This window comes from Gavia stellata, chromosome 23 (genome assembly GCF_030936135.1).
Source record: "Gavia stellata isolate bGavSte3 chromosome 23, bGavSte3.hap2, whole genome shotgun sequence".
In the NCBI taxonomy this organism is placed as follows: Eukaryota; Metazoa; Chordata; class Aves; order Gaviiformes; family Gaviidae; genus Gavia; species Gavia stellata.
The window spans coordinates 7649793-7662539 of record NC_082616.1 but is presented as its reverse complement, the minus strand read 5'-3'; the positions used below and the strand labels follow the sequence as shown (position 1 = coordinate 7662539).

Below are 12747 nucleotides of genomic sequence, written 5' to 3'. Positions count from 1 at the left end.
TGCCTTCCAGTTAATGTCGAGGTTCACAATGAAGCACCAGTGAGCTTGACTGTTAACTTAAAATAAAGCAACCAGCTATTGAGTCCTGTCTGTGCAAATAATCTGAATTAGCTGTTGTGCTGCTGAATATATAACAGACTGGATACAGATGTTATTAAAGCAGGCAGGTTAACAGACAAATCATAAATCAGCAGTGCTTGAAATTAGTAGAGAGTCGTAATCACAGAACAAAATTGAATGCCAATATTCAGCAAAGCTGGAAATGAGGGACGCTCTCATGTGGTACAGAAAGTTTGTGATTTGTTCATTGGTCTCAAAAAAGAGATGAGCGCATAAGGTATGTGGGTGGTTCCACTGAAATGTGGATGGCTCAGACCAGGCTGAGGAAAGGGGCAGCGTAGTTTAATCCCTTCAGGCAGGCAGGCTGGCTTTTGGAATCCAAATATAGTTGTCTGAGCTTGTGCCTGGGGTGGCAAATGCTTGCAGCAAGGCTTTCATCTCTGTGTTTTGTAGCCCACTGATTACGTTACTGGTAGGAAATAATTAATTATTTAAAAGTTCTGTAATTATGCCTGAAGACTTGTGTTTGTTATACTCTTTGTAGATAGGTATTTGGAGATGCGTGCTGGGAAACTGAGGTTTATTTTCTTAATTGGAACCCAGTGGCAGATAAAAGCCTGGATCTCAGGTTATTGGAAAAGACCCACGTTTTGTTCAGTGTTGAGTACCTTCAAATCCCCTGTAAAGGAAAAAATATATTAGGTCAATAGGAGACTGTAATTCTGTGGTAATTACAGAATCAACACCTAAAATGCCCTTAGGAGAAGTGCTTGCTGATGAGCAGTAGCCTGCTGAATAGGGATTATAGGTACAGGGAACAGAGGAGAGTGGGGTGCCAGCCATAACAAGAAAATTCACAAGCTTTGTGAATCGTGGCCTTTAGGAAAACACAAGTATCAGCAGTTCTACTCTCAACCGAAAGCACCACAGCTCAAATTTGTCAAAGTGTAGCGGGTGCAGCTTCACATGTAGTTTTGTGTCACTGGCAGCTGTCACTGAAAGGAGCTATTTCCGTCCTCCAACTTCAGGTTACACACTTCTCCATCCACCCTTGCGCTGGATTTAGCAGTTGTGCTGTTGGCGAGTTACCTGGCTCAGCGACCTGATCCCATGGTCGAGTGCATGGGGTTGGTTTGGCCAGGTAAGTTTTGAACCAGTTCACCCTGCAGCTACTTGCACAGTCTGCCAAAAAAAGGAAGGCACAAGGGTCTAAGGGCTGGTGACCTGAGACCGCTGGAGATGGATACCCAGGTGGAGCAGGGAAGCAGCCCAGCTCGGTCCGAGCGTGAGCTGGGTCTGGTTCAGTCTGCGCTTGCAGGAAGAAACGCTGAGTGATAGTCACAATACAAAACCCTCTCGAGCCTCTGCGGGTTTCACAGATGAAAGGAGAGATAAAGTGATGCCTGTGGCATTCATTTATTTATTTATTTTAACCTAAAGCAGGAAAAATATGGGAAAGTTTCCTTCAGTCTAACAAAGGCTTGAATTGACGCTTCCGGTTCCCTTGGCAACAGCGTTAAACAGGTGGAATAAATAAAAGCAACGATTTCCTCTATCAGCAGCTTGCTTCTGAGATGACTAGATTCAACGGTGTTTAAAAGCAAAAGGCTTTGTGTCCAAGTTACAATTTTCCTCCTCCAGTTCATCGGATTCAGGCGTTATTTTGGAGTTGTGGAGAGGCATCACGTGGGCCCATGGTGCTCCCAGAGACTACATGTCATAGCTTTTGATAAAATTAGCTTGCCTGGAGGAAACTCAAAATCAGATTTTCAGTATGTGCATTCCACGTTTTTTGTGTTTTCCTTTTTCTTGTTCCTTTATAAGGTTTCCTCTCCACAAAATACAAGCTTCCATGCCATTTTCCTTTTTTGGTGCACTGACGCAAAGGCAGAAGTCAGTGGGCACATCGTTACTGTTCTGTGCTGAAAAAAGCTTTGCATCTTCCTTGGGGTCCTCATTTCTTCCCAGCCCTGCTAAAGAAGCAGCCCTTGCTGTCTTCTGCAGAAACTCTGGAGCTTGAAGGCAGTGCCTGCACGTGAGAAGAGAGCTCTTGAGCTACATGCAAAGGACTGTTTTCTTTATCCAGTCCAGTAATTCCCTCCAGTTAAAAACAGTAATTGTATTTTTTCAGAGAAAAGCCACCAGATATAATAGGGATGATGAAAGTATCATCTAGAAGTGGGATTAAATGTAAATTGTTCTAAATTTTAGAAAATGTAAGAAAAAAATGCTGGTATCTCTTCTATAGGAGAACATTTTTATCAATTTCTGTAGAAGAAATCTGATTGCCTAATGCACTACCCTGAGCATTTAGGACAAAGATGTATGGAAAAGCTACACTGCATGAGTCTTGCCCAGGTTCATGGTATTTTGAACATATATCTTCAGGAAGGAAAAGGAAACATTGCTGCTGCTGTCAGAGAGCAGGAGTATTAATAATGACTCAGTGACCCATTTCATTCCCCAGTTGTTTGAAAGCTTTGGAAAGATGAGTGATGTGCTCGTCCTCTGTAACGCTGCCGTTTTGCTCACTGAAGCACGTGGGCTCAGCACCACTGGTCAGCCGCCCCGCTGGGACTGAGCTCAGAGGCTTCACTGGCATCGCTGTACCTATTTATGCTATAGGTAACGTGGTTCAATGGAGAGGAGTCCTTTCTTTCTTCTTCACAGGTGCTCGGAGAAAGAGATAACTTTGCCTTGTGGAAGCTAAGATGATGAATGTATTTATGTATTTTTTAAAGATGTACTTTTTAAGCTGCTCTTTTATTCCGGGGGATTTATTATTCTGCAAAATCCGGGCTCCTTTAGGTTGCATGAAGGAAATCAAAGAAGCGCAGTAGTGAGTGATCTGTTTACAAAGAGCGTGTAAAAGTGCTGTATCGTTCTTTCACTATTTTTCTCTCGTTTCACAGAATGATTCAATCCCTCAAGATGACTTCACGCCAGACGTGTACAGGGTGTTCTTAAACAACCTCTGCCCTCGGCCTGAGATCGACCACATCTTTTCTGAGTTGTAAGAAAAGACACTCTTTTTTTATTTTTTTTTTTTTTTCCCCCCCTTCACTGATTTTTCTGGCCTGGGGAGGGCAAAGTAGGTTATTTAGACTACAGCAGCATGCAGCAATTGCCAAGAACAGATTTCATTGTCAAGCAGGGCTGTTATTTAACCTTGGATCAAGGGTTCCTTCTCTCCCAAGTTTTTGCCTCCATTTCTAATGGCCAGAGTTTGAAAGTAATTTGTTCCTAGAGGAGCAGAACTCCTGGGTCTTGATTTTCTGTGTGGATTAGGATAGTTTAGGCTTCCATGAAAGTAAAGGAAGAAGAGTAATAAGCAATAACAGCATGCAATAGGCATGAGAATATGTATAATCACTCCCAAAAGCTTAATTAGGAGTTGCAAAAAATGCAGTAACTTTTAGGATTTGTGCATCATGAATTCACACTGTGAAATTAAATTAGCAGCCAGCTACAACTGATTTCATACATTCAGTTACAAGCTATGTAACTCGTGTTGCTTCTACCCCTTGCAGCAAGTCGTCGTATTTCCCATTTCAGCAGAGCCTGATCAATGGAGTCAGAACATGAAGCAATAAGAAAGCAAAGTAATTTCCAAAATACCTCCCAAGACCACCAAAGCAATTAGTGCAACATGGGTGTGCACACATCCTCCTTTTGTGCTTATCTTCTCTAGGGTTGAGCTTTCAGAGGAACTCAGCCTTGACCTAGTTTGCTCCCATTGAACCTGGGGGTAGACTTTCCATTGCTTTCTCCCAGAGTAGAAGTAGGCCAGTTCCGAGTGCTGTAGACAACCCTAAGCACGTCACCTGGCTTGAGGGCTTCCTGGATCTCCGTCTGGGTACAAATTGTACCCAAACTCTGCTCTTTTTACTAACTCTCTAAAGAGGCATCTTTTTGCTTGCTTTGCAGAGTGCCTAGCATTTTTTAGCAGGCTTATAAAAAAAAAAAAAAACCCAAGCAAATACTAGAATAATGAAATCAGGGCTGCTGTTGTTCAGCAGTAGAACCAAATAGTTGGGCCAGGAATGCCAGCAGAGTGTTTGTGGCAAGCTCAAGATTGAATTCCACATCGTTTTCTCTTTCACTTTTTTTAATTGCTTAGTTCCAGGAATTCAGGGGAATGAAAAGCTTTTAACATTGCTCTAACTCTTCCCATTGATGTCAATAATGCTGAACGCTTTTAAAAGTCTTACTCCTAGATGTTTGATGAAGAATGTTTGTCATTACATGCTGGCAAAGTAAATTAGTCCAGAGACGCAGTGGGACAATGGTTTTGTTGTACAATAGTTTGAATCTTGTTTCAGTTTTCCTGGGAAATTACAGAACATTGAACAAGATTTCAAGGAAACATATTTTAATGGCTTTGCCGTTGCTTTGATTTTTCTCTAGTGGTGCCAAGAGCAAACCATACCTTACTGTTGATCAGATGATGGAATTTATAAATTTTAAGCAACGTGATCCACGATTAAATGAAATCCTTTATCCACCATTAAAACAAGAACAAGTTCAACAACTGATTGAGAAGTATGAACCCAACAGTAATCTAGCAAAGAAAGGTCAGTGGTTTTTACATTCTATCCGTACTTGGTTTCTGATTTGAAACAATGACTCAATTATCCTACAGTGCATGCTAAAGCAAAATTTGGTTCAGAATCAAACTGCATTTCCAACTATCTACTTTTGGATCGTACAAGCCTGTGAGACATCGTGTGGTTCATTTTTAAATGTATTTGGTTGAGATCGATTTAGGAAGGATGGGGCTGTTTTCAGTATGGGTAGTTGATAGTTTAGAACAGTTGCTCTGGTATGCAAACTTGAGCAGAAATCTTTCTGTCACAATGACTATTTACCGGCATCTGAAATGCAAAATTTAAAGAAACAATTGGTGGCATTGAAACTAAGATGATGAGAATTCTATCATTTAATAATAGTAATAAGTCCAGCCTTCTGCTTTCTGATGAAGTGGTACACGAAGTAAGATGTGAGAGTAGCTGAGTGTGTTTCGTGCTATAATCACAGAAAATTCTCTTTTGAAAATCTCGAGTGTTGTCAGGGCTTAACTGGGCATTTTGCCAAAGCCAGCAAGAGAACTCCTGCTCACATCTCTGCACATTTTTGCTACCACCACAAGTCTCAAAATAGCATTGAATTTGTGTCTGCATCCTGTTTTATTCCAACCCACATATCCTAATGATTACCCCAGCTTTTAATGTCTTTGTACCTTAGAAATTTTAGGGGCATGGGAATATCCTGGAAAACAGATCTGATATGAAAAAACTATTTTGGTCCAGAGATTTTGGATCCAGAGGAAACAAAAAGACATCTTTCCCAAAAGTCTAGAGGTTAACTGAAGGCACTCCCATCCCTCTCCTTGAGGGAGAGGCCTTCTGACCTAGGTGCCTTCCTGAAGGAAACCGGTGGCTCTCAATGCCACGATCAATGTTGTCTCAAGGCAAAACACTTGTCATTCTTCTCATAAGTCTTCTTATTTTCCTAGTGCAATCAAATTTAGTGTTTCCAGAGGTTTTGATGGAGGGTTAAATCCTGCTTCTTTGTCATGCTTATGCAAACTGTCTTTTGACGTCAGTGAGAATGCTAGCAGGAGTAGATGAAAACACATTGTGACCTCCTCTCTCGTCCGTGCAAATATTAGAATATTGCTCTGTGCTTACCTTATTTCACATCAGCTACGGGGAAGTCTGGTACCTAAAAGATCATTCTTATTACCCAAATATTGGCACTTCATATAAACCAAATAAAGGGTTTATTAGAAGGAGGTGTGCTAGCAGAACACCAAAGTCAAAATGAAATCACCCTCTGACTGGCAATAAGGAGGAAGCATGAAACAAACCTCGGAAAGAAGGGTGCTGTGATGGTGTTTGCTGATACCCTCCAACTAGGATTTGTGGGACACCTCCGGCTTACCCTAATTTACATTGGTGTGCACATTTGTTGCAGGCGCTTGCTCTGCTATAGGTGCCTCTCTTCCTGTGTACGAAAATGTAAGGCAGGTCATAGAGAGTTAATTCCTTTTGTGTGTTTTTTTTTTTTCCTCTTCAAACTTGTGCACTGATGTCCGGCAAACTCTGACAAAGCTGGCACAAAGCTGCCACCTCTTCTGTCTTATATAGCACCCTGTCTGGTGGCTGAGCTGTGGTAACTGGCCTGTTCTGCTAATCAGGCCCCAGTGCAAATCTCAAGCTTACTGCCTTAAAATTACAGGAATTGGCTAATCAGGAATGACATGGGGACACAATATTTTCTGTACATCTGCTTCAAGTTGGGAATTCAAGTCACTGTATATTAAATGAAGTGTAGATGTGCGCTCAATCCTACACTCATAGAATAATTACAAACAAATGCTGCATGTCTGTAAAATGTCACCAAAATATAACAGTGCATATTCAGAATAATGATTTAACCTTTTGATATGGTGTTTTGTAAAAGGGATTGTCACTCAGGCTTTCTGCTGCCGGAAAGGACTGTTCATAGGCTGAGTTGCAGGGATGGCAGACCAGAATGACATGCTTCACTGACACTTTCCCTGCCACTGAAACTATACTCACTTGGGCCACTGAGCAGAGATGTTATTTTCAGTAGACCTGTGGGTGTTCAAACCACAGTTAGATGCAGTCCGCTGTTACACACACATGAACTTGTTGGCCTTAACTTCCCACCTCCACTGCTCAGATATTCTGCTTCATTTCTTGTGGTGGCATTGCTTATGTCCCCTTAATTGCTGGGGTCAAAGTCAGCGGAGAGGTAGGGATGGAAGTAGGATGTTTGGAATGGCCCCAGTGCTGTCAGTTAAAATAGTAAGAGCAAGTAGAAACTTCAGGGCACTCAGACCAGCAGCTAAAATAGGTAAGAAGGTAGCAGAGCCTTCATCCAGCATAGTTCTCAAAGAAAATGGGGCCCAAAAGCTCCATGAAGAGAGATGGACTTAGGGTCGTTGTCCACATGCTCCTTTATGCTCCTGTGTTTCAAAGTGAGCTGGAAGAGGTCCCAGCTAAACAGCTCCTCGGGATTGATGGGGTACACCAAAAACCAGAAGAGCAGCGTAGGGAAGAGAGGAGTAGTGTAACAAGGCACATGAGGCAGAGGTAATGATGTGAGAGAATTACATGATAAACAGCAGGATGGGAAATGGAGTTACAGGTGGTCTAAGGATGACTTCATTGCTGTTGTACCAGAGCAATGCAATTAAATAATTGGATTTTTGGAGCAGTTTTGCACAGTTTTGCTTCAAGAAGCAAGCCAGAAGATCTGACAACATGGTATATGTACTTGTTCTTTCTTGGCAATGAGAAGTTGCTCCTTTGAAGTAAATCACAGATACGCGTCCAGAACAGAAGAAAATACCATAAAGAAATTTAAAAGTTGCGATTAACTGCTTCTTGAGAGTAATGAGTGATTTGAAATACTTTGTGGTGGTAGAGACTTTAAAGGCTTGTTTGCAAGAATTAGGTGATATAAATTGCCAGCCTTTGTGCCAATTAAATCCCTTCCCTCAGGTTGTTCTAGTGTTTGAACATTTGCGGCTGCCCGCAGTGTGTGTGTTTGTATGCACATGCCTGCACTCTGGTATATTGTTTTGTTTCTGTAAGCTGCCTTTCTGACTGGCTCCGTTCATTGCCTCGTGTCATTATTATAACATCAGATTGCAGAGAGGTTAGGGACAAACATACACATAAATGATGAAGGTCTGTCCATTTTCATGTCTGTTTCTGTAGTATTTCTATATTAAACAATCTATCTAATGTTCAGGTGTCCCACTGAAATACAGATTCATGTTCAGCATCCTCATGAAATAAGCCAAGCTCTTGTCTTTCATTCAAACTTTAAAGCCTGCATAGTCCTTGTTTAAACTGCCAGAGAAAATGACTTTTGTAAAAGCCTGAGGCAAAGTTAGTGGCAAATATCCTTATTTTTCAGGTATTCTATAAGGCCGCAAGGCCTACATTTCTAATCATCTTTCACAAAGCTAGACGAAATATAAATCGTTTTTCTTTTTTTTCCTGTGCGCAGTAGCACACGACAAGATGCAAACTTAAACTGAATACTTGCAATTCACAAGGAGTAAAAGCATTTATGCTGTGGGAGTAGGATTTCATGTTTGCAACATGCAGAACGTCCTGGCCTCGAGGTAGTAAGTCACTTAAGCATATGCTTAACTTCATGGGTGGTGTGGGAAGAGAGGATAGTTATGTAAAAATCTCTTATGCTCCATTTCCTTGAACATCATATTAATTCTCTGTTGAAGCTCAATTCCTGTGGTTACCTGTTTCCTAATGTTGTTGAAGTGAAATTTCTTAGCAAATAAAATTTTATGTGTCGAAAAGTTCTTCTCTTTTAAATAGAATTAGGGATTTTTCCTTGAAAACTTAAATCCAAATTCATAAAATAGAAACCGTGTGCCTTTGTACAGCAGCTGACTCCTTGCTCCCAGTACCCTGTTTGGACAGTTCTAGACCTTCACTCATCTTATGATTATATCTTCCTCTAATTTCACATCTAACTGCATTCATTATCTGTGCACATTCACTGTACAACAATATTCTCTTAAATTAATTATTATCCTCTCGTAGCTAAATGAATTAATTTCTAAAGAATGGTTTTAGTCTCAACTTTCACAGCACTAGTCACGTGCTTTTGACATCTCACAATTCTCTATTACTCTGATTGCTGTTATAGCCCTTTTTCTGTACCTGTTGCAGCTAAATTACAGTATTTTGAACACAGTAAGCAAGAAACATACATAATATTTTAAACTTGGCATATTTTACAACATGGCTTTCGAGGGAACTGTTAAAATCAAATGCCAGTGTGCTTACTGGATAAGGACCTTAAGTTGCAGAGTTTTGAGTAAAAAGGCTGCCCTTCGCTAATCGCTTCGCTCATCGCTAATGTATTTTTAGGTATCGTATTGCTGGGATGCAATTGAGCTTCTGCAACATCAGCAGTTACATAGGCTTGACATCTACATAGGTTAAGTGTCTGGAGCAGTATGTTATTGTGGTTGAAGCAAGCTGTTGTGATTAATGCTGTGTGTCATACAGCGAAGGAGATTAATGTGCTATGTATAGCATGTTTCCTTATCAGGTGGAAGCAGAAGGAAGTTCCTGGTACTGCTGAGCAGTCTCTCGCTGTCAGCAAAACCACGCTGGGGGGCTGTTAGGCCTGGTTAAGTAGCATCTTAGAGTGTGTTATTTTCAGGCTGTAAAGCATTTGCCTTGGGTGACTGGCATAACTGCTAAAATGTCTTCCCTTTCAAGTTACCAGGTTGATAATGGGATGTGTACTAAAAAATGAGTTGCCAAGTGGTTGATTGGGAATTTCCTTATTTGCTTTTATTTCTAAGAAGGCTTGTATAAAACTAAGTTGTTCAGGATCTTGTTACATTATGGATGGGAGATGGGACATTGATGCTGAGTTTCAGGTGTGTCTGCTTGCAGTGTCCAGGCTCCCCGGGATGATAGTCCTAGTTTCTAGAATTATGTGAAATTTACCGTGCAAATTCTGCAAAAATGTGCTGGTTCTTCCTGATTTAATGATGCAATTCATATATAAAAGTTTCTAAGTTCCAAAGGACCCTGGAGCTTTGAGAGCTCAAATCCCATTCTCTCAGTTTAAACCTTTCCTTTTGAAACCAGTGTTTTGAAAAACACAGAATAACAGTCTTGGCTCTAGGGGCATCCTGTGTCTCTTAAAGACTCTAAGCATGCAAGAAGATCTATGCCTATGTACCAGACTAGCAGTGAAGAGTACGAAACCAAGGCCTGCTAGGAAAGGAGACGTGAAAAAGCTGGAATCATGCTACAGCAGTAAAATACATGTTTCCCACCATCCTCATTGGTGGTAGCAAGACAAGGGTTAGCTTATTATTAACCATTCTTTTTAGAGTGCTTTTTGTTGAGAGAGATTGTCTTGACTGTAGTATAAGCTTTAAAAATAGAATCTGGAAGTGCTTTGGAGATTTTCCTGGCCAATGGATCTGTACACCAGATTGTACTTACTAGAAGGTATCTTTGAGATAAATGATGGCATAAAGATGTTAGTTTTTATCTCTTAAGTATGCGTTCGTTTAAATAATATCTCTGCCTATTTAATTTTAAAGGGCCAAGCCTTTAGATCTGCACAGAGAAAAGAGTTTTCCTCTTATATTTCACAGCATTTCCTTCTCCAGGTTTTCTCAACTGTACCTATTTGGGAATACCATATGTCAGTTGTAGTTAGACATGTATTTAGAAGGCTTGTAGGGGAGCTGGTTCCATGATGCTCTTTGAACTCCAGTATTAATTCTGTTTTGCTAGTGCACATTTATTGGTAGCTGTTGTGCTGGGATTTTCTTAGGTAATAAAATAAATTAAGCAATTAACGTTAGCTTAAGATATTTAATTTTATACAGCATTTACTACATGTGTTTTTCTCATGGCAGCCTTAATACCAGGCAGTATTCACTTCAGCACAAATGTGGTTTTCCTCCCATAAACATCAATACATTTTAAACATTTTCATCCCACCACATCAAATTCACCTTTTAGTAACTGCTTAAGAATAATTACACATCGGAGTCTTTCGATGTCAGAAGGGGGTCATTTCCTAGGCAACAGATTTTAATGGCAAGAACAAGTACCGTGCAACCGTGGCTACACTTTTAAGACATACTTCATAATATTTAAAGCATAAATTCTGATGTATAAACCATACAGTGAAATGGTGGAGTTTTCTGGCATTGAAACATTTGTAGGACATGTTACAAACGGGTTGAAATCCTTCTACTTCCTAACTGTAACGCGGAAAATTAAGAATACTTATCAAAAAAACCATTAACTTTGGGATATTCAGTGCTTTCCAACATTCCAGTTGTACAAGAGAAGAGCTCTCAGGATTGTTTCTCATTCTCAAATGACGACAGAACAAGATCCCAGTCAAAATTTATTTATCTTTAAAATTTATAAGCCACACAAAAGTCATAGCCTATTCCATGCTGTCAGCAACAAGTGCTAAGTTAGGTAGCTTGCCAGAAAGCCTTTTTTTTATTCTTTTTAAATGTATATATGCAACAAATGTTAGTATGAATAATGTATTACCACAAATAAGTTAATGGAAACTATACTTGTCAAAATTAATTTGCCAAATATGTTTCTGTAATGCATTGTGGGTTTTTTTTAGTTGCTTGGGTTTTAGTTACTAGTTAAGCTGTAAAATTCATTTCAGATCTTGTAGTAGTTTGGAAGATTGCATCTCAAGTAAAAGACTAAATGCTGTAAAAATCTTTTAGAATGGAAAATCCTCAGTTATGAGGGGTTGTTGCATCTCTTTACAGGTAAAGTGCTTCATCTTTCTAACTTAACTGTAACAACTTGATAACATAAAATGAAACAGTGATGTGGACTAGTAATAATGGGTTTTGCAACAGTGAACAAAGACACTTAGTAAAAAAGCAACATTTTTTACCTTTTATTCTTTGGTTGCATTTTAAAAGTATAGGCACTGGCTTGGATCTGAGACCCATGTGCTTATGCATAGAGTTGGTTTTTACTGTTGGCACTAGAATTCATGAAAATATCAAAAATATGTCTAGGGTTCCAGGGAGGGCAAGTTTCCTAATCTTCTGTCTATGATACAGATACTTTGAAAGAAGCATGAGCTTTGCAGAAATGCATTTTGGGACTGGTATCTGATACCAGGAATAGCTCCACTGATATCAGTGCAAATGTGCCAAATATAAAATGGACAGACCTATTGTGGAATTTATATCTGCAGAGCAGCAGAGCATAAACTAATCGTAATAATGTAAGTTCAGCACTCAGACCAGACCTGCACTAACTAATGTGGAAGCTGACCGTACTAGTGACTCTTGTCCTATGTCCTGGAAACCTGATAGACCACCTGATGGACCCCAGGCTCAAACCCTCCAGGCAGACTTGAACGCTATGTCCTAACATTGAAAATGGGTGCAAGAACCTGGGGTGACAGGACCACAAAGCAAACATGAGTGGAGGTTTTGGAATATATGTAGGGGCTGCATCATTCCCTTTATCTGGAGCTTTTGCTCAGAGATAAGTAAAAGAGAGTCTTACACCAATACTGCATTTCAAGGGTTATGGAGACACATTTTTCTGCTGCTGCCTGCCTGTATTGTGTTTGACTCAGCCTCAGACTATCAGACCCCATAAATAGAAAACTTACTCTAAAAGTAAAACAGCTTCTTTGTGCTTGTTGCTGTTTTACTGCCTCTTTTATGGAGCACAGGGAGGTATTCAATTTTAGCAGCAGGATTTATTATTTGAAGATGAATATCAGATAAAGTTTACTTCTGAAAACATAAATCAGCATGGACTCAAGTGCTGAAGGAAACAAATGTAGATAAACTTTGAATAAATATTGTGGGGTTTGCCTCTTCATTACGACTGCTACAAACATAGTGTTTTGCAGCTGCAGAGGGCCCATGAGGAAGAAGGAAGTGAAGACTGCTCTAATCCAGTGGGTGACATCTAGAACCAGTGGCAGAAGAGCATGGTTTTCCTGGCTCTGCCACGAACGAGCTCATTGACATTTGGCCATCCCCTTTCATGTGCTGTTTTGGTTTTTTGCCTCATCCTTTGGTTGACTCAACTAAATAAACAGTCAGTCTCAGCCTTGAGGAGCTAGCAATGATCTGCG

At 40.2% G+C, this 12747-nt stretch overlaps 1 protein-coding gene across 1 annotated transcript in view; it reads left to right on the top strand.

Moving 5' to 3' along the window:
• Positions 1–12747, top strand: part of PLCB1 (phospholipase C beta 1) — a 404497-nt gene that overhangs the window by 261526 nt on the left and 130224 nt on the right. The window contains exons 8-9 of the mRNA XM_059828429.1: positions 2973–3073; positions 4468–4634. Of these exons, the coding sequence (XP_059684412.1) occupies positions 2973–3073; positions 4468–4634 (268 nt within the window). The remainder of the gene's footprint in view (positions 1–2972; positions 3074–4467; positions 4635–12747) is intronic.